A 21,453-nucleotide genomic window follows, 5' to 3' on the forward strand; every position below is an offset into this window, starting at 1 on the left:
GCGTTCAACATTTACAGTAAAAACGTAGAAAGAAGTTTGGAAGTTCCCATTCTGTTATTTAGAAGGACTCTCTTTTGCCTGGTTTTGTATGCATGTAATAAAGGTGAGATTGTCACCTAATAAGCCATCAAGTCTGCAGTTATAAGTGTTAATCAGGCCAAACCATGATGTTTTTGCCTCAACCAAAGTAAGTATTTTTGTTTGAATTCACATCATTAAGCACGTGTTTACTGCGACAGTAATGTGAGGCTAAGGGGTCTGACAAAGCGTCAGTATGTGACGAGTTGGGATGAGAATGACTTGAAATGTTAGTCATTAACAAAGTATCATGAGTAGTTCACCCTCTAATGAGCCATCAAGTCTGCAGTTATAAATGTTTATATTTTGTTTGTTTGTCTATTTGTCACCTTTTCCAGGAGGTAAATAGTTAAACAGTCCTTTGGAGGTGTGGTTAACTAGAGAGCTAAACAGACAAAGCAAGTGTCATGCTTGGGTAGGATGAATAGCAGTCAAGGAGATTTTTCCCAACCTGGCAACCCAGAAGTTTTCCTTATTAATGACTTTTTAGTACCGATATATCTGAAAATGTACTGAAATCACTTCCAGCTAATAACAGATTTCACTGAGCTAATGTCTAATAATAGTCCAGAAAGACCGTCTGCTGATGCAGTTTCTCGAGATGTGACTCACCCATGTGTGTGTACAAAAAATGCTAAATATATATTGATTTTAACTTAACTTTTTACATTTAATTCACTCTCTCTAAAAGCAATATTTCATTGCGACCAAAGACTAAATGTAATATGAAAAGAAGAAGAATTTGATGTCAAAAGTGATATCACATGTTTTGGTATGAAGACGTGATGACAGATAAAAAACAAACAGATATTGTTATAGATTATTTTATTTCATGTGGTCCGGACATGCAATCACAAACTCGATGGGCTGACTTATTTAGACTCTAAACAAACAAGCAATTTTTAAAAGTCATATTGTAGTAGGACATTTATTCCAGGTTCAATATATTGATCCGTAAAACATTGAATAAATTATCCTACCTTTATGTTTTTAATGCTTAATTTCTTAACATGTTTTACTATTCACTGGTGGTTTTCTTATTTTGAAGTAAAGTGGAACTACAGATTAGAAGGGTAACTGCACAACTAATGTTTGACTGATTTAATTAAGTTAAATGTCAGCCTTAATCGATGCCACTGACAAAAAAAATAGGTGGCCAAGTTAAATGAAAGTGTTTTATTTCACTTCTCTATTACAAGGTGAAAGAGTCTTTTGACCAGATGGTTTCCAGTTCAGTGATCAGCGGCCCCATCGCTAATAAAAGACAACTGTGGTTGCACTGAGAAGCTCCCAGGTGTCAACACATGTGTTGACACCTGGGAGCTTTCACTTTGAATGTGAAGAACAGTGCTGAAAAAGACTAAAACTATCACTGGATAAGTAGGTACAGTTTATAGACTCAAGGTATTCACACAGATTAAGAGCCAGTAAAAGACTCCAAACATTTAATTCAATATTGCTCCTATAAACTCTCACTTTCCCTTCAATATTCCCCCATCATGTGACCAGATCTTCTGACTTCCTGTTTTGCATCTTCACTTTCAAAGTTACTCAATCATGAAACGCACGACCTAACAAAAGATTTCAAATTCCCTTTTTTTTGTTCACTTTGTCTGCAAGAGTCGTTCAGGATGGCCATACACTTCTGTTTATGCTTCCAGATTATTATCATGTTTTTGTGTTGCACAGTGTGCAGCACTGACATTTCCTGTAAAAATGAAGCTGGCGGGCCCGTTGATTGGTGAGTTGATACGATACACTGCAGCAGAGTTATACCACAAAGTTGTTTTTTCATGATGCGTGAAATTTCCTGTGTATTTTGGAGGGTGAGCAGATGTTGTTGGTGCTATGTTTTAATACATTTGGGCATGAAATCAACATAAAATCTATTCAATTATTTTTGATTTTGTCCTCTTTTCTAAATACTGCAGTAAAGGTATATTTCTCTCTCCTTCCACTGCAGGTTTATCATCTACAAACTGCCCCGGTATAAGATTGGCGAGGTCGGCAGTGGGGTGGACTACATGTACCTGGACTCCTCAGTAGGGAGCTGGCAGATGAGCAAATTCATGGTTAACACCAGTCAAGGAGCCATAGGGAACACACTGAACCAGCTTTACATGGGGAAGGCCTACAAGGTGAGATTATGCTCTTAAAGTGTTTTTTTACACTGATTCCCGTGTATAGAAGATAGAAACCCTTGTGGCTTTAATCAGACTTAACAGAGCTGATGAGTGTGCTGTGTAGACACTATCATATTTCCTTTGGGGAACTGAGTTAAAGCTGTACGTTAAACAAGCTTCACCCAGCCAGAACGCAGTCCTTCCTCATGCTGTTTACTTTGTGTTGCATGTAATTGCACATTATAGTGTTTGGAGATCAGGAAAGTAATCAAGACAAAATAAACTGAAAAGAAACAAAGAACATTTTTACCTTTGATAAAGCAATAGTCAGACATTTTCAATGCATAGTCAATTTCATGCCAAGAGTTAGATGAGGAGATTGATTCCCCCTCTCATGTCTGTACGGTGAATATGAAACTAAAGCCCAGTCAGCTCGGGTTAGCTTGGCTTAGCATAAAGACTGGAAATAGCTAACCTGGTTCTGTTCAAAGGTACCAAAATCCACCTACCAGGACCTCTGAAGCTCACTAACTAATGTATCTTTAGTTAAATGTGATCACAAAAAAAATTATATATCTTTTGTTTAAAGAAACAGTGTGTAACATTTAGGGGGATCTATTAGCAGAAATGGAATATTGTACTCATAACTATGTTTTCATTAGTGTTTAATCACCTGAAACTAAGAATTGTTGTGTTTTCGTTAACTTAAAATGAGCCCTTCATATCTACGTAGGGAGCGGGTCCTCTTCACGGAGTCCGCCATGTTTCTACAGTAGCCCAGAACGGACAAACCAAACACTGGCTCTAGAGAGAGCCTCTCATGTTTTTACGTTACCTAAAGGCCACCGTAGTTCTCCGACACGTTTGTGAAACTGCGGTAATGTGAGCTGCAGAGTGCAAACAGAGTGCAAAACCGTGGAACCGCCAGTCGCCGTCTGACTTCCGTTTATATTAAAGTAGTGTTATTATGGTAAGGATGGCCTCAGAGTGAGGTGACCGGCGTTACCAAGGTTTTGCACTTGGCAGCTCACGTTACCGCAGTCTTGGAAAGGGAGGAGTGAGCGGAGGTGTACTCAGTTGGTTGCAATCTGCAACCACACCACTAGATGCCACTAAATCCTACACACTGTACCTTTAACCTGTATAAAAAAAAACAAGTGAGAACTTGTGGTTTTGCAGGGGGTTATGTGCCAAACTAACTAACAGGAATTTGTTACCATTGTTCAGAGACAGAGAGTACTGGACAGACATGGGACTTTAACTCTTGACAAGAAAGCAAATAATGTTTCCTAAAGTGTCAAACTATTCCTTTAAGATATCAACAGGGGCTGTATAGACAAAATAGTAGCCCGAAAGTGTACTTCTCCACATACTGTATACATAAAACAAGTATTTCCCTCAGTCTAACAGTTCAGTGTATGCACTCTACAATGATGGACCACCGATCCTGGATTACATCCAAGGATACGGACACACTAAAGGTACAGTGCATTATGAAAATTCAGCTGTGTTTTCAGTAGTTTTCATTTGATTTTGCTTTGATTTCAGTAGGATGAATTGTGACTGTATGATAAAATAACACTCTATACCTGTGGGACCTGTGTATGATAATTAATGACAGATGTATTTCCAGGATGCTGTTCGAGCTTCGCAGTGCTATGATTTAGCAAAAAAAGAACTGATCAATATGTTTTTTGAGGTCAGGGGGAGGAAATGGTCAAAGAGCATCCGTCTGATAACTGCTGTTGACTTTGGATTACTGAGTGCCCTGACATGACTTTGATGGAAATGTTTGCAAGCGTGTCTGCTGGTTTCCATGTATGTGTGAGACGTGCATTGAGGGTTGTTTGTCTGCGTCCTGCAGGGGTACTGTTCTTTGACCGCTCTCAAGGTTTCTGGCTTTCGCACACCATTCCCCATTTCCCCTCGTTCCCCGAGAGAGGCTACCTTTACCCCTCCTCTGGCAAAGTCAATGGCCAGACTGCTCTCTGCGTGACCCACCGCTATGATCAGTTCCTCCAGATAGGTGAGTGAACGCTCATGAAGCAACAGGCTCTGACTTACTCCAGCTCTGAACACATCCCAAAACTTACAAAACTCTCTATTTGCTGAACACGAGAAAATGTTTACACAGTGACCTTGAATTTTGTCAGTGCTTTCAATACACACAGATTCAACTCCAAATGTACACAAACCTGCAAAGTCCAATGATGTTTTGAGGGTCTACTCTCTTATAATAAGATCTGGAAAATGAAATATATAGAATATCGTGGCCCAATATGCAACTTACACAAGTGCAGAAACTTGAAACCTCCAGCACTGAAAATGTAAAGGTAGGAGATATATTGTATCCAGCAGTTAAACTTTTGAAAGGAAAATATTTGCATCATAGATTTTTTAATGAGGGAGAAGGAGTTTAATAAGATAATTGAACTTCTTTTGTGGAAGAACCATATCAGACGCAAATCATTATTCATATTATTTGCCATAAAACATGTCTGGTGGGGATCTCTAAAGGAGTTTTCCAGAGTTTTAAAATGGTAAAGTAATAAGAAACATGGTAGCATTGTTAGCAATGCTGTTGATAAAAGCCATTTGTTTTATACTGTCATAGTCTGTGTATATGACATGAATCAATATCTTCAGTCTCATTGATGAAACAGACTTTATTAATGAGACCGACCCCTCAGGGTTCCTTTAAGTGGGCCCACTACAACTTTGCATTAGTAAGAGAAAATCTGGAATATATAAAGCTTTTATATAAACAAGAAAATAGGTAGCTGTGTTCTCACTGAGGAACATCCATATAGCAGAGATTGTAGACACAGTTGGATATAACCAGTATTTATTGTTGGTATTGGTTTGATGTTGTATAATTATATATAAAACAATAATTCAGTTCAACCCTGTCAGGTAAAGCATTTTTTAAATCAGCTCTAATTTCCTTTCTGTTTTTTAGAAGTAATGTTCTGTAAAATCTTAAAAGCATCCTGTAGTGCACCCTTTAGTTTTCTAACACACAGCATCTCTTTATTTCTCTCTTCTTTGTGATGCACTCTCCTCTCTCTCCAGCGAAGCAGCTGGCGTACCTTTACCCACGCTTCTATAACTGCTCCGTACCTGCTGCATTCTTGGCCGACGTGCCTCAGTTGGCCCAGTTATGTGAGGGCTCCAAACCGCTGCTGGCCTCAGATAAGAGAGTGGAGCAGCTTTTCTCAATGCAAGGGGAGAAGTTTGTCAGCTTTGTCAAATCTGAACGCTTTGTGGACGGTAAGGTATTCCTCATGTACTGTTGGTCATTTATATTTTACTCTTTAGACATTTAGTTGCTCCTTTGCTGGCACTTAAACAGAAAATCTCACAGCGAAATTGCAGTTGTAAACTTTTTACACAACAATTTTGCAAAGACTTCTATCTGCCACTGTCTTGTTTGCACATTTCACTTGTCTGCCACAGTCACTCATTATCAAGTGCAGAAACACTATCATCTCATGAACAAACCCCACCCAGGGCCTTCAAGAGTACTCTCTGCTCCTATCGTTTTGGGCTTATGAGCCCCAGTGGTGGATGAAGTACCTGAAAGCCACACTTGAGTAAAAGTACAGATATCTAACCAGAAAATGACTTTAGTAGTCATCTATTAGAATATTGCTTGAGTAAAAGTCTTAAAGTATCTGATATTTACTGTACTTAATTATCAAAAGTAATTTTCTGATGTTAAATGTACTTAAGTGTTGAAAGTAAAAGTATGAGTAAATGCTGTTAATAAAAAAGCACGCAAGTCAGAATTTTGAGATTTATGAAGTTTATTCCCTCTAACATGTACACCTCTTTAAAAATGGAGGCTACATTACACTTGAAGAAAAACAAGGTCTTCACAACTTAAAGGATTTAAAGAACAAAATACAGTTTTTCTTTCTTTTGTAGTTGCAAGTAGCATGATGCAGCATGACAATAATAGAAGCACACAGAAGTTACAGTACACATCAACAAAGAATACAACAAGCAGGTCAAGGACATCAACTTAGGTCAAGGAAATCAACATAAAACAGATCAAGGACATCAGCATAAAACAGATCAAGGACATCAGCATAAGGTACAACATCAATTCATAGTAAACACCTGCATTCACACTGCTCTATGTCAGTCAAAAGACTTAAATAAAAAAGATTAAATTGATTAAAAGGGATTAGCTTTTGCAGAATGTTCCATTTGTGTGGTGCATAGTATTTAAGAGCCAGTTTCTCAGTATGGACATGATGATTTTTGAGGACCAGATAGTCTTGGGACCAAGTGCAGTGTGATTTTGATCTATAGCTAAAAAGCCTGGAGCATGAAGGTTATATTTGTGCTGTAAAACATCATAGAGCTCATTTAGAATATGAATCCCAGGACTTATTTCTAAGAACTTTATATTTAAATGTTCAATTGAAAAAAATATTTCCAGTTTTGTCCAAAAAGTTTGCATTTGCGTTTCATCGATTTACTCCCTAAAAAGACAGTTAATGCAATATAAATAACATCAAACTATATTTATTACTCTACCTATATTTACTTTGTGCTTCTTTTATGTCATTATCCATCATAATCCAACTGAACTAACCCCCTGACTGACATTCATTCAGACATCTACGCGGGCTGGGTGGCTCAGGCTCTGGATGCCGACCTGCTGGTGGAGTCCTGGCAGACAAAAGGTCACGAGCTGCCCTCCAACTGCTCCCTGCCCAAACACGCCATGAACATCAAGAGGGTCCGGCTTCCTGGATCAGTCCTGTTCCAGTCCCACTACGACCACTCAAAGTGGTGCGTGTCGCTAGCCTACGAGGACCAGGTGACCTGCCTGGGGGATCTGAACAGGGAGAGGGCCCAGCAGTGGCGTGGTGGAGGCCTGGTCTGCACATTCAACCCCTTGATTTACAACGCCTTCAGACAGGTGGTGGACTGTTACATTGACTGTTGAACGAGAGACACGGATAGGATAATTAGGACTGGATTCACTTGGCATGGTTTGAACCGGTTTCAAATTCATGGGACTGAATGTGGAGGTCCTGTTAGGGTTAAAGCAGCTGACCTGCAACCATCAGACCACACAGGTATCCAATTTAGTCTATTTGCCAGTTTATAAAGCCCTAGTTCACAAAGTTTTATGTGAGAAATGTACAGTATGGGTCCCCAGCATTTAGAAACTTCAGGATGCTAACTTGCATATGTTGGACAATTAGCATAATTTGCATTAATTAGCATAATCACCTATATAGGCAATATTTAAAAAACTGCTTGGCCGATTTGGACAATATTGGAGTGGTTTGGGGGCTTATTGAAGATGCTGAATCCATTTATGACATTTTCAAAATTCAAAACGGTTGTTTAAACCCCAAGTAGCCATAATTCAACTCCCATTGGGACGAATTTCATGATGTTTCAGTCTATATAGAAGTTTTAGAGGACGCTTAATCGATGGGGTTGGACAGATGTGTTTGTGCTTATGTATTTTAAATAACTGAAATAACTTCAACTTATAAATTGTAGGATATTTATGATGCACAATTGGATATTGGAGGTAACAAAGGCAAGTGCCACACCAAACTAGAATAATATGACTATGGCTAAATTATATCCTCAAAGATAGAGAGAGGGGAGAATAATACAAGTAGTAAAAGTAAATGTTTAACAGATACAGTAGAACAAGTGAGTTCTGGGACAGAATTAACAGAGCAGAAAACTGTATGTGCACTAGTTACACATAACGCACATTTGGAATACTTTCATCAAGCAAGAATGCCTTAGAATGCACTGTTATAAACCATGTCATCATCATCATCGTCTGCTCTGTCTTCATCTTCTTGAGTTGCGGAAATATTGCCCATATAGGTAATTATGGTAATTAATGATAATTATGCTAATTATCCAACATATGCAGTTTCTAAATGCTGGGGACCCATACTGTATATTTCTAACATAAAACTTTAGGGTGCTCAACATTTGTGGGTTTACATTGGCAAGAAATCAGCCATCAATTTCTGGAAAAAAAGGCTTCAACAAGTGCTTGAATTTAACTTTTTACCTCCGCCAAGGCCAAAGGCCTTGAAGGAGGTAACAATGAGGCCTTGTTCTTATGTTTTCACCGGCGTAGGTAACATAGTCGTTACCTGTATGTGGTTTGGAGGATGATGGCAACAGGTCAAGCCTTTGATAATCTACTGACAAAGTTACATAGGCTTTTTCTTATGACTATATGTTAAATTAACAAACATGCAATAAACAACAATTGTGTAAAAATATAGTTAATTTGCATTACATAACTTGCCCGTGTTTATGTAAGAACCTTTATTCCTTTACTTTTTTATGTTTTTTGAGGAACTCAAAGCAATTAAATATAAATTAAATACTGCTACTTCAGAATGTGTTGGGAACATGTGTTTAAACTTTAAAAGATCAGGGGCAATGAAGGTCAGAAAATGGGTTAAATCTAGGTGGGGAAAGTGAAAGAGCATCTGCTTCCTCATCCCCACCTCAGACTTGACCTTAACCCCCAACTTCTCCAGTGGACCTTACCCAGTAGCCAGCTGCAGATCAGGTCAGTATAAATGTGAGTGGGCTGTTTCTGGATTTAAAAAGAAGTTTGCTTAACTTTCCTGAATGAATGAAGGTATTCTGTAATAACACAACCTATATCCATTGAATGTTTAGTTATAATTTACGCAGGTGGAGACTGACTGCATTTACAGTATATCATCTTCACATCTCGGTGGTTGCTTCCTTGTCAGGAAGATAGTGACCAGTGTTTTGGGTAAACAGTGTCACCTTGTGGTCAGACTGGTAGAATCATACTGTACATGTAGTAACAACACCGCTCTTTACGTTTAGACCATCATTGCATCCTAAATTCTTATTTCCCTGAAACAAACCAAGAATTCTGCCACAAGGTTAAGATTATTTCAATACACGTCAACTTATTTCAAGGATTTTCTAGAATCATAAAGACACTCATTTCTACAAATCTCCTGATACAAGAAAAATTGCACTGGTAGCAACATGCAAATGTAAATCAGCTTTATTGTCACACATTGTTTTTTGTACTCAGCATAGCACACAGTGAAATTTACTCTCTGCATTTAACCCATCCTGGTGTTAGGAGCAGTGGGCAGCTACTATATAGCGCTCGGGGAGCAGTTTAGGGGTCCGGTGCCTTGCTCAAGGGAACCCCGGCAGTGCCCAGGAGGTGAACTGGCACGTCTCCAGCTACCAGTCCATGGAGAATTAAACCGGCAACCCTCTGGTTGTGAAGCCAAGTCCCTACAGACTGAGCTACTGCCGCCCCAAATATACATTAAAGACAGGAATCTATTTCCGTGTGCCATTGTCACCTATCACATGGAATCACAATTATTATCCAAACCACCCCTCAGCGTTATCTTTTTTATACAGTACATCTACTGGTTCCTGGTTCAGCAACACTTTAATCACTCATTGTTTGTTCAAAATAGAGGAGATTTTAATTTCTCAACTCCAATGTCACGCTGGTCCCCTTATTGTGACCTCAGTTCTCCCACTGGCTCTGTGCTGTTCCCACCATGTCTCACTGTGTGGCAGTATACCGATGGCTCCCCCTTCAGTCTCCAACCGTTTCACACTGCTTATGATTCTTATGAAATGTTAGTCCCTGAAGGTCATGTCCATTGTTTACCTGACCTATGGAGGCATCAAAGTCAGACAGTCTTATGCAAAACTAAATCAGCTGAGTAGCTGCAGTTGTAAACTTTTTACACAACTTGACAATTTTGTAAAAACGTCTATCTGCTACTGTCCTGTTTGCACTTTTCTTCACTTGTCTGCCACAGTCACGCTATCAGGTACAGACACACTCATCTCAGAGCAGTGAAGCGAATGAACACACCACACCCAAGGCCTTCAAAAGTACTGTCTGCTACCAACATTTTTGGTTTGTAATGTGACCCCATAGAATGAGGTAACAACATACTTGTGAGCTTCATCACATTTTATGACCTTAGTGTGGACAGTTGGGAGCAGTCATTTTTTTTTCATTCGTAAGATTTTTAGGGGCAACGGTTTGTTGTATTTTAAAAGAAAAAAAAACCTAATATGTCAAGATTATGAGCCCTGAGCATGAAGGTTATATTTGTGCTGTAAAACATCATAGAGCTTATTTATAAATATGAATCCCCACACTCTTTACAGTATAATCACACTTCTAAGAACTTTATATTTAAATGTTCAATTCTTAAAATAATTTCCAATTTTTGTCAAAAAGTTTGCATTTGTGTTTCATTTGTATTTATGCATGTCTTCTTGTCTGATGTCCACACAAAGGGTTCAGTACTGTCCACAACATGGACATGGAGTTGAATGTAGTATAGTGCATGTGTAAAAGGAAATTCTTAATCCTTGTTATCACTTTGTTTGTCTCATTGTGAGAATTGTGCAAACAATTTTGCTGAGAGGAGGAGAGGAATTTTACTAAAATGCATGCGCAGAGAAACTTTTCTCCTTCAGCAGATGAATGTGAACTTTTAGTACAAACATTTTTCTGCACAGTGAAGATCAGATATCTAAGAGAAATAACAAAACATTTTTGACCACAGTCAGCACCCAAAACACATTATTGGAGGAACTTTTAATGTAACTTTATATATATAAAATATATTAAATATAACTAACAGTGTAATTTCTATCTTTTATATATAAAATATATTAAATGTAACTAACAATGTAATTTATATCTTTTATATATAAAATATATTAAATGTAACTAACAGTGTAATTTCTATCTTTTATATATAAAATATATTAAATGCAACTAACAGTGTAATTTCTATCTTTTATATATAAAATATATTAAATGTAACTAACAATGTAATTTCTATCTTTAATATATAAAATATATTAAATTCAGTGTAATTTCTATCTTTTATATATAAAATATATTAAATGTAACTAACAGTGTAATTTCTATCTTTTATATATAAAATATATTAAATGTAACTAACAATGTAATTTCTATCTTTAATATATAAAATATATTAAATGTAACTAACAATGTAATTTCTAGCTTTTATATATAAAATATATTGAATGTAACTAACAATGTAATTTATATCTTTTATATATAAAATATATTAAATGTAACTAACAATGTAATTTCTATCGTTTATATATAAAATATATCAAATGTAACTAACAATGTAATTTATATCTTTTATATATAAAATATATTAAATGTAAATAACAGTGTAATTTCTATCTTTAATATATAAAATATATTAAATGTAACTAACAATGTAATTTCTATCTTTTATATATAAAATATATCAAATGTAACTAACAATGTAATTTATATCTTTTATATATAAAATATATTAAATGTAAATAACAGTGTAATTTCTATCTTTAATATATAAAATATATTAAATGTAACTAACAATGTCATTTCTATCTTTAAATTCAAGCATTTCCATGAAGCTGTGTTGCTGTTCCAGTAAATTGCTGCTCTTTCTCCTCCTCACCACTAGGTGTCCCCCACATTATTATGTCCGACCACCACAACTCCGTCACTTCCGGTTCCGGGCGCTGAGCACGACACGAACCGGAAGCTAGCTCCACACACCACACACACGTGAAAAACATTTAGCTCAAAACAGACAGCTCTCACACAAGATGGATATCACAGAGGTTCCCGTGAGTCAGGACAGTACTGGTAAGAAAAAGAAGAATAAGATGAAGAACAAGAGACAGAGTCCGGAGGGAGATGGAGGAGTCGAGATGAAGGAGGAGGAGAAGATGAAGGAGAAGAGCGACCCAGCAGGAGGTTTCTTCCCACCAACCTTCAGTGTGTCCGAAATCAAGAACAAACAGCGAAGACACCAAATGTTCATGAAGTTCAAGCAGGAGAAAAGAAAGGTAACGACTCATAAATGTACCAGCTACAAGTTAGAGTTGTTATTTAGCAAGTAAACGCTAAGTGAAGTTAAGTTTATTAGGTACAACTATCTTAAACTAATTCAAGATTCAAGCCCTTTATTGTCATTGTGTAGTACAACGACATTAGATTGTGACAATCCCATAGATGCTAATGAAAAGATAATACAAATAAAAAGAGATAGTGCAATATAAATATTAAAAATATAAAAGATAATACAAATAAAAAGAGATAGTGCAATATAAATATTAAAAATATAAAAGATAATACAAATAAAAAGAGATAGTGCAATATAAATATTAAAAATATAAAAGATAATACAAATAGTGCAATATAAATATAAAAGATAATACAAATAGAGTGCAATATAAATATAAAAAATATAAAAGATAATACAAATAGAGTGCAATATAAATATTAAAAATATAAAAGAATACAAATAGAGTGTAATATAAATATAAAAGATAATACAAATAGAGTGCAATATAAATATAAAAAATATAAAAGATAACAGAAATAGAGTGCAATATAAATATAAAAAATATAAAAGATAATACAAATAGAGTGCAATATAAATATAAAAAATATAAAAGATAATACAAATAGAGTGCAATATAAATATTAAAAATATAAAAGATAATACAAATAGAGTGCAATATAAATATTAAAAATATAAAAGATAATACAAATAGAGTGCAATATAAATATTCAAAATATAAAAGATAATACAAATAGAGTGCAATATAAATATTAAAATATAAAAGATAATACAAATAGAGTGCAATATAAATATTAAAAATATAAAAGATAATACAATTAGAGTGCAATATAAATATTCAAAATATAAAAGATAATACAATTAAAAAGAGAGTGCAATATAAATATAAAAGAGAGTGCAATATAAATGATAATACAAAATAAAATACGTATATTGTTGAGATGACAGTTTTACCAGAGGTAAATATGCCACCCCTCAACATTTATCTGAAAGTTGCAATTATTAGTAACGATAATTATCATTGCTGATTGATCTGTTAATGACGTTTTCGAATTTAATTATTTATTTACCAGGTACAGTGCACATTAATCAGCATTTCATTTTCAACCTCAATGTAAATGTGCCAGAGTCAGCTAAAGAGTTAATATTTGTCTGCAGTCCCTGGGCAGGTTATTACTAATTAGAAATATTATCAATACAATGCTCCAGCAACACTACAGTACAACACAACACAGTACGATACAATACCATAATATACATAATCCATAAAACATTAGAAAATATCAAATTCAACAGAGCCCAAGGTGACATCTTTATGTTACTTGTTTTGTCTCCGCCGAACAGTCTAAAACCCAACGATATTCAATTTACAATAATATAACAATGACATTAGCAGAAAATCATCACATTTGAGAAGCTGGAACTAAATAATATTTTGCATTTTTGCTTGATAATTGACTTAAATGATTAATCGATTCTCGAGTAATTTTATGTTGAATGACTAATCAATTAATTGCCTATTCATTTCTTATCCAGATAATTTTCAGACGAAAGAGTGATTAATAAATCAATTTATCAACTTTTAACGCTACAGTAAATATACGTTACAAGTACACACCAGCTAGAATTTCAGTGATCATATTTTTTCTGTTTTTATATTTCAGCAAAAGTTGCAGGTGAAGAAAACGAAGAAGAAAGAAAGGGAAGCTTTAGGTGACAAGGTGAGTTTTTATTTTCTCTTTCTTCCCAAATGTTGCCATTATCTGTATGTGGCCTCCTAGATTGATGAATTTGACCATTAAACAAGGTAACAGCATTAATATTGGGTATTCATTTTTTATTTTTTCCTCATGAAGGCGCCGCCAAAAGAAGTCCCAAAGACGATAGAAAACCAGAGGGTGTACGACGAGACGACAGTTGACCCAGAGGATGAAGAGGTGTGGACCCAGTTTGGTTGAGCTTGTTCAAACGGTTTCAGGTTATATTCATAATGAATCTGTATAAATGTGTGTGTTTTCCTGTCATGTACAGATTGCGTTTGACGAGGGAACTGATGAATTTTCTGCCTACTTCAACGGGTTGACGAACCCCAAAGTGCTCATCACAACATCAGACAGACCAAGAGGGGTGAGTGGCAGCTGCTCGGCATGATACACATTTTTATTACTTTTTTCATTAATTTTATCGAAGTTGCCAGAATTTGTCAACTTTTAATATCAGCTATTGGCAAACATGCTCTTGAGGAAACACCAGGATGAAGTGACTGAGGGGGCTGTTAAAATTGCAAGGGGACAATAACGACGCATAGCCTCAGAAAGGCTAAATAACAAGTACAGCATGAGGCTACTGTTTCAAAATCAAAGAAAGAATTTATCAATCCGAGCACTCGCAAAAGAACGTAGCACTAGCAGAAAACTAAATATATTTAGAATTTATGAACGATGGCGCTAGAAACAGCTGTTTGTGGCATTGAATGGTCTCCTTCTCCATTACTCTCTCTCTCTCTCTCTCTCTACAACCACGAAAAGCAAGCAGGCTAAAGGCCTTTACTGACTGGGGCCATTTTTTCGTGCGATTAATTCACCTATCAATATATATATATATTTTTCAAAATGTTGTTTTTGTCTTGAATACATTCACACAGAACACAAATATTATGCGGCAAAAAAGCAGTGTAATTGTTTTTCAGAACGAGGTTGATTGTATGTGCTTTTGCACCGCGAATAAAGGCACCGACCAATCAATTTGTTCTGAACGGGTTGAGTTGTGTCTATATTTATGATTCAACAACACGGAGGCTCCGTAGTATGAACCAGGAGGACAAACTTTATTACTACTTTCAACCTTGATAAATGCACCAAAGACCAGATCCACTCCTTCTGTTCTTACCTTTCACAATAAAAGCCCTAGACATATAATATTTGCAGGCAAGTATTTTGCATTTTCGTGTCGTCTATTCATCACGCCCCTGGTGTGTAGAGGCCTTAAGAAACCAAACTAAGAAACCGTATTCTTTTGATCTCCCTCGCTCTGTTTCAGTACTATGTTTGTCAATAGTACTGAAACAACGTCGTTGATAAACAACGCATGTGATAGGTTAGTCAAATTGCATCGCAGCGGTCAGTTGGAGGGGGTGAGTGGTGACCAATATCGTTTGGCTCGTTTAAAGTACAAGTTTTGAGAAAAAACACAGATACAATGCAGGCTTTTATTTATAAAAATACTATATCATTCCAAAAGTTATCCGGGCTGAGGCCCCCTGCTTTCGCGGTCTATGGAGAATGCTACAGTCTGAATTAGACTATTGTGGATGGGACTATGTTCTTTATTTCAGCCTTTCTTTCTGATATAACCAGTGGCAGTTTTTGTATAAAAGCTTTCTGTTTTTTGTCTTAGTCAACTTTGTGTACCAAAATAGTGTTTGCAACTTGGCATACCGCAGTATCTAATAAAATATTGAGGTTGTTTAACGATCGGTGTGTGTAATCGACATTTCATAGGCGCTGTATGAGGTTTCTTCTCACTCTCTTATTTTCAAACGGTGTCTTTTCAACCCATTGATCGCTCTCTGATGTACGACTTGTCTGTAACTATCTTGCAGAGGGCAGTGAGGTTTTGTGAGCAGTTGGCCACAATAATCCCAGATGCCCACGTGTACTACAGAAGAGGTTTGGCCCTGAAGAGGATCATTCCTCAGTGCGTCGCCAGGAACTTCACCTACCTGATGGTCATCAACGATGATCGAAAAGTGCCAAGTATCCTCAAAAGCAGCAGTGTCAGTAGAGGGGAGGATGATACACAATGCTGTGTACTGCTCTCTAGTATCTACTGTGTTACATTACTGTCATTTAGATAATGAATGAGGATTGTGTTTAATTAAATCCATAAATTTTTTATACTTTTTACTGAGCTTTGAATCTCGGTAATGAATTTGAAAGTTGCCTCTAAATAAGTGGAATAGGCGAACCTTGGCTAGGTGAGTTGGAACTAGAGCTCACCTTGTCTGACCTTTTAATGTCAGCTCCCTTAACCGTGACTTTAAGATGGTTTGGTTCTCTGTCATCTTCCTGATGGGCCGACCGCACACTTCAAGATCAGCAGTGTTCGACTACGCAAGGAGATGAAGGCAAGTTGATCAATTTAAGCTGTTCTACCGGTTTCTGTTTTGATTAAGTGGGACACATGTAATATCGGGACAATCATAATGGGTTATATTACACGGCTCACGATCTCTTTATAAGTGTAGTATTTTCTCTCTGCAGAGACGAGGCAAAGATCCAACTGAACACTCTCCAGAGGTGATCCTCAACAACTTCACCACACGTTTGGGTCACAGCATCGGCCGGATGTTCGCTGCCCTCTTCCCACAAGACCCTCAGTTTGTGGGTCGACAGGTCGCCACCTTCCACAACCAGAGAGACTTCGTCTTTTTCAGATTCCACAGGTGAGAAGTTTAACCGTGGATTCTGAACAAGTTTTGAATTTATAATTAGTTTTTATTGTATTTTAGTTTTGACTTTTCAATTTCATTTTATTTTTTTTTGTTGGTTTTCAGACTGCGTTTACTAGTTTTAATTTAGTTTCAGTTTTTCAGAAAGGTTTAGTTTTAGTTTTACTGTAGTTTTAATTTGGTTTTGTTAAGGCCAGGTATAATGCCTCAGAAGTAGCTACATACAGTATATGTACAAAATACATGTTTTGAGAACTGTGTAGGAATGGACATAATGTTGAATGTTTAATTTTCACGTTACTTTAGTGAAGCAATTGCACCATCTCTGGAATGTCAAGTCTGTTTAATTTCTGTGGTTCTGAGTTGACAGAAATGAATGCTGTCTCCTTTTTTTGGTAGCGATATATTATAGCTAAAAAACTAAAACTGAAATAAATTTACGTTCGTTTTTATTTGTTTTTTGACTTGGCAATATCATTTCAGTTTAGTTTTTCTCAAAGGATATCATTTTTATTTGGTTTCAGTTTACTAACAATATTTTCCACTGCTTATTTTCGTTTTAGTTTCAGTTTATTATAATAACCCTGATTCTGATTTGGTGCATTGTAACATAACCCTCCCTTTTTGGAAGCTGTTCAAGACAGTTTATCTTAAATGTAGAAGGTCTAATAAACAAGTATTTGTATCTCTGAAGGTACATCTTCAAGAACGAGAAGAAAGTTGGTATTCAAGAGCTGGGACCTCGCTTCACCCTCAAACTGCGCTCTCTACAGAAAGGCACCTTTGACTCAAAATTTGGGGAGTACGAGTGGGTCCTGAAGGTGAGTCTCTTTTCTTTGACATGCCAGAAGAGCTGTGGTGGTGGAACGGATGGAGTCAGCACTTTATTAATAGTCATTTGTTTTGTGCCATGCAACTTGCAGTGTATTGATGTTTGCCTACATTTGCGTACACATGGTTTGCCAGCCATTTATAAATGATTGCAATCAGTGGTGGAAAGTAACTAAGTACATTTACCCAAGAACTCTACTTAAGTACAAATTCAAGGTACTTTGCTTTAGTATTTCCATTTCAGGCAACTACAGTATGTACTTCTACTCCACTACATTTCAGAGGCAAATGTTGTGCTTTTTAGTCCACTACATTTGTCAGACAGCTTTAGTTACTTTCCAGATTACAATTTTTCATATCCTTACTGTCCAGTGTAAACCATGTAATTTGATGATTTTGAATGTTTGTGATAAACAAGGAGGATGAAATGTTCCTTTATGTGTTGGAGAAATCCTCCTATTTCTTAAGCTAAATAAACTATTTAAAAAACTTCTTCATGAGCTCAGAAAAACAGCCCTGTTTTCAGCTTTATGACGATCGATGCATTTTCCAGCTGATCCAAAAGTTGACTTTTTAGGGATTCGTGGTTCTCACAGGACAGGACTTTTAAGTACATTTTGCTGATAATACATACTTTGACTTAAGTAAGGTTTTTAATGTATAACTTTTACTTGTAGTGAAGTATTTTCACAGTTTGGTATTAGTACTTTTGAATCTGAATACTTCTTCCACCACTGATTGCACCACAGCGACATGTTAAAAGTCATTTTTAAATGTGACTCAAAATAGGAATAATGTTTCCTGTAAAACTAAAAAAAATGCACTTTTTCTGTTTCCAGCGCCATGAGATGGATGCCTGCAGACGGAAGTTCCAGCTTTGAATGCAAAATAACAACCAGCGTTTGTGATCAGGCAAGGACGTCCTTGTTTATTATAAAAGATATTACAGCTGTTTGTGGCTTTGCACAAATGGACTTTATATGTGGATATCTAGATTTTTTTTGGATGGCCAGTTTCAACTTCAACTTTCAACTTCAATTGATGACTGGATTTTATGAGATGATGTAGATTCACTTTCTATGAAGCTGCATCTGCAGGCCAAGTGTGGAACAGGAGCCAGTAGCTCATTGCAAGGACTTTTACCCTTTCGGTTAGAGAGGAGACACCAGAGAGGAGACATGCAGGAACTCCACATGAATCCCAATAAGATGAAAATTCTGCCCTACGAGTGCATGTGAAAGCTGTATTGGCAGATGTGCAGTTCTTATTCTTAAATTAATCTCAACAAACTGTTTGAATGTGGCCTGAAATTAATCAGAAAGTCATTGTGAGCCTGCCAAAGTCACAGCTTGTCATGCATGCAGACATACACCACTTCCATCCTGGTCTGTGCTAATGATATCGAGAGCAGTGACTTAACATGCAGCATTGTCTGGAAATGTGTAAATGGTTTAAATTGTGTCGACAGTGCAGCTGCTTTCATATTTGACATGACTTTCAACATAATTCTGGATGACACATTTCACAGATTTCTAAATGTAAATACTCATTTTAATAAAACAAACATGTTGCTGCAAGTTTAAAATGTGTAAATACCATTTATTTATTCTCAAAATCAGACATGAAAAATGTACAATTGAAAAGGCACATATGGGTTAGTTACTTCCAAGCAAGGAGGTTAAGACTTTTCATTGTGCCACATCAGCACCTGGAAATGTTTCCTTATGAGATTTTACAAAAGGCAAAAGTAAAAAACTGTTAGGTTAGTTGCTTATCCCCAAATTCCCGAACGATTCCAGTCCACAGCGCAGGTCCTGCAGCACACGTCCAACAAGGCACCACAATGTCCAAATATCCTGCAGAAATGTTACAGGCATTAGTCAGACCTAATTAGCATTTTACTCAAAAGTTACTGCAGCACAGTACACGTCATCCCCAAGTTCCAACAAGTTTCATTTAGAGTTCTTGCATGCCATTTGAGAGTCGAGCATAAAAAACAGCTGTGTGAACATGAAATATGTCTTGTTGCCAAAGATTGTTTCCAGGTAATGCAGAGAAGGTGGCTGTAAATTATGACCTTAAGTAAATATGAAAAGGATGCATATGTTTTTACTTTGATCCCATACCAATGTCCAGTGTAGATAAACATGTAGTATTGGTACAAAAGCAGATGCAAAACATGTGAAGCTTTTCAGACATGCCTATACTCAACTGCTTATTTTTAAGTTGTTATTTTTCTCCATAAAGACAGTGATGAAGTTGTGCTCTCTTGAAGACCACAGAGAATTAAATTAAAGGTCCCATATTGTAAAAAGTGAGATTTTCATGTCTTTTATATCATAAAGCAGGTTTTAGTCCTATATAAATACTGTGAAAGTATCAAAACGCTCAATACACGTAGAAATAAACACAGCCTGTATTCAGAAACTCTGTGTTTGAAACAAACTGTTAGGATTTCTGTCCATTTGTGATGTCACAAATCTACAATATTTTGACCATTTCACAGTTTTAAACGTAAACATACTAAATGTCTCCCAGTTTATTTCCTGTTGCAGTGGATGTGAACGACATCAGCTGACAGGATGTAAACATGGACCCAAGCTGTTTCCTAGCAATGCAATTCCGTTGAAATGCGCTAAAACAGAGCGTTTCAGACGGAGGGTGAATACAGGCATATTCAGACAGACAGTTTGAGAAAAATAATGTGATTTTTGAACATTAAAGCATGTAAACATGCTCTAGTAGAAACACAAAATACAAACATGAACCTGAAAATGAGCATGATATGGGACCTTTAAGGGATGTCATTGAGCAGAAGATGTGTTGGGTACTCACAGAGGGGTCTCCCGATGTGTCGGTGTGTGTGGGTGCTATAGGAAGGAGCAGACTTTCTGCGGTCTGAACGGGTTGTTGCTGGACGACATGCCGGTGAGCAGAGGGTCCTGCTGGGCGTTCTGCAGGCAGTACTGCTGCAGGTCCGCAGCGGCCTGGGACACCTGTTGAAGGAAACACAAAGCGAGTCTTAGAAAGTTATCTGCTGTTATGTAACCAACATTAATCCAGTCAGTGACACCATCTGTATTAAAAACACAATGTCCAGTGTAGATAAACATGTAGTATTGGTACAAAAGCAGATGCAAAACATGTTTTCAGACATGCCTATACTCAACTGCTTATTTTTAAGTTGTTTTTCTCCATAATGCTTGTAATCGGTTGCCAGTGGTGGAAGAAGTATTCAGATCTTCTACTGTAATTAACTTAAAGTAGCAATAACAGTGTAGAAATACTCTATTACAAGAAAAGTCATGCATTTTACTGAAGTAAAAGTACAGCTGGTAAAGGCTAGTTTTAATGACTGTTTACTTGTTGTTTACATGTTGTTTACTTGTTGTTTACATGTTGTTTACTTGTTGTATTATTAATCTGAATCAAGAGTAAACGCCCTTAAAGAGTAACGTCTCGTTACCAACGTTACCTTAACTCTGTTGATGCCAGCCTCCAGACGCAACTGTTGGACGACTTTCTTCATCGCTACGATGCTGGATGATCCCGACATTGTTAAGATTTAGTTATGTAGTCTTAATAACAACAAATATACAACTTTTACAAAATAAAACTCTTAAGCTTAGCTTGCTAACTACTTCTTCCTCATCACAGAGCTTCCGGTATTCTTTCAAGGCCTGTAGAAGGAGGTTAGGACAAGGGTCTTGTTTCGGGTTATTACGCATGCGCAGTGTAACTATTTCGGCTAGATTTTACTGCGCATGTGTCAAACCCCCCCGGTTAAGACGCGTTGATGACGTATGTTTTAGCCTCCTTTCCATAGGCCTTATATTCCTTAAAGGAGTGTCCGTCCGCTGCTGCTGCCTTCAAGGGATGTTCGTGAAACTCCAGATAATTAATTATACTGTCATCCTAAAGTTGTTTTTAGATGTAAATTGCACCAATAAACCACACGTACGTGTTAATGAGAGCAGCCTCTTTTTTAGTTGGAAATTAACTGAATTATTTAAGTTCAGAGCAATGAAAAAAGGAA

At 36.6% G+C, this 21,453-nt stretch overlaps 3 protein-coding genes across 3 annotated transcripts; 2 read left to right on the top strand and 1 right to left on the bottom strand.

Moving 5' to 3' along the window:
* The first annotated feature begins 1,562 nt into the window (after positions 1 to 1,562).
* Positions 1,563 to 8,480, top strand: dnase2b (deoxyribonuclease II beta). The gene is made up of 6 exons (XM_037770910.1): positions 1,563 to 1,819; positions 2,042 to 2,216; positions 3,604 to 3,682; positions 4,066 to 4,227; positions 5,274 to 5,471; positions 6,827 to 8,480. Exons 1-6 carry the CDS (start codon positions 1,710 to 1,712, stop codon positions 7,159 to 7,161), a joined length of 1,059 nt encoding a protein of 352 aa, XP_037626838.1. The 5' UTR covers positions 1,563 to 1,709; the 3' UTR covers positions 7,162 to 8,480.
* A 3,339-nt stretch (positions 8,481 to 11,819) lies between these two features.
* On the top strand, positions 11,820 to 19,002 carry rpf1 (ribosome production factor 1 homolog). Its single transcript, XM_037770608.1, has 9 exons — positions 11,820 to 12,119; positions 13,801 to 13,857; positions 13,993 to 14,073; positions 14,168 to 14,263; positions 15,738 to 15,891; positions 16,180 to 16,262; positions 16,399 to 16,580; positions 17,281 to 17,407; positions 18,257 to 19,002. Exons 1-9 carry the CDS (start codon positions 11,877 to 11,879, stop codon positions 18,296 to 18,298), a joined length of 1,065 nt encoding a protein of 354 aa, XP_037626536.1. The 5' UTR covers positions 11,820 to 11,876; the 3' UTR covers positions 18,299 to 19,002.
* Positions 18,996 to 21,100, bottom strand: LOC119488730 (guanine nucleotide-binding protein G(I)/G(S)/G(O) subunit gamma-5). The gene is made up of 3 exons (XM_037770609.1): positions 20,893 to 21,100; positions 20,253 to 20,413; positions 18,996 to 19,273 (listed from the first exon to the last, which is right to left on the bottom strand). Exons 1-2 carry the CDS (start codon positions 20,971 to 20,973, stop codon positions 20,288 to 20,290), a joined length of 207 nt encoding a protein of 68 aa, XP_037626537.1. The 5' UTR covers positions 20,974 to 21,100; the 3' UTR covers positions 18,996 to 19,273; positions 20,253 to 20,287.
* Positions 21,101 to 21,453: the final 353 nt, after the last annotated feature.

The sequence above is a fragment of the Sebastes umbrosus genome, chromosome 5 (genome assembly GCF_015220745.1).
Source record: "Sebastes umbrosus isolate fSebUmb1 chromosome 5, fSebUmb1.pri, whole genome shotgun sequence".
NCBI lineage: Eukaryota > Metazoa > Chordata > Actinopteri > Perciformes > Sebastidae > Sebastes > Sebastes umbrosus.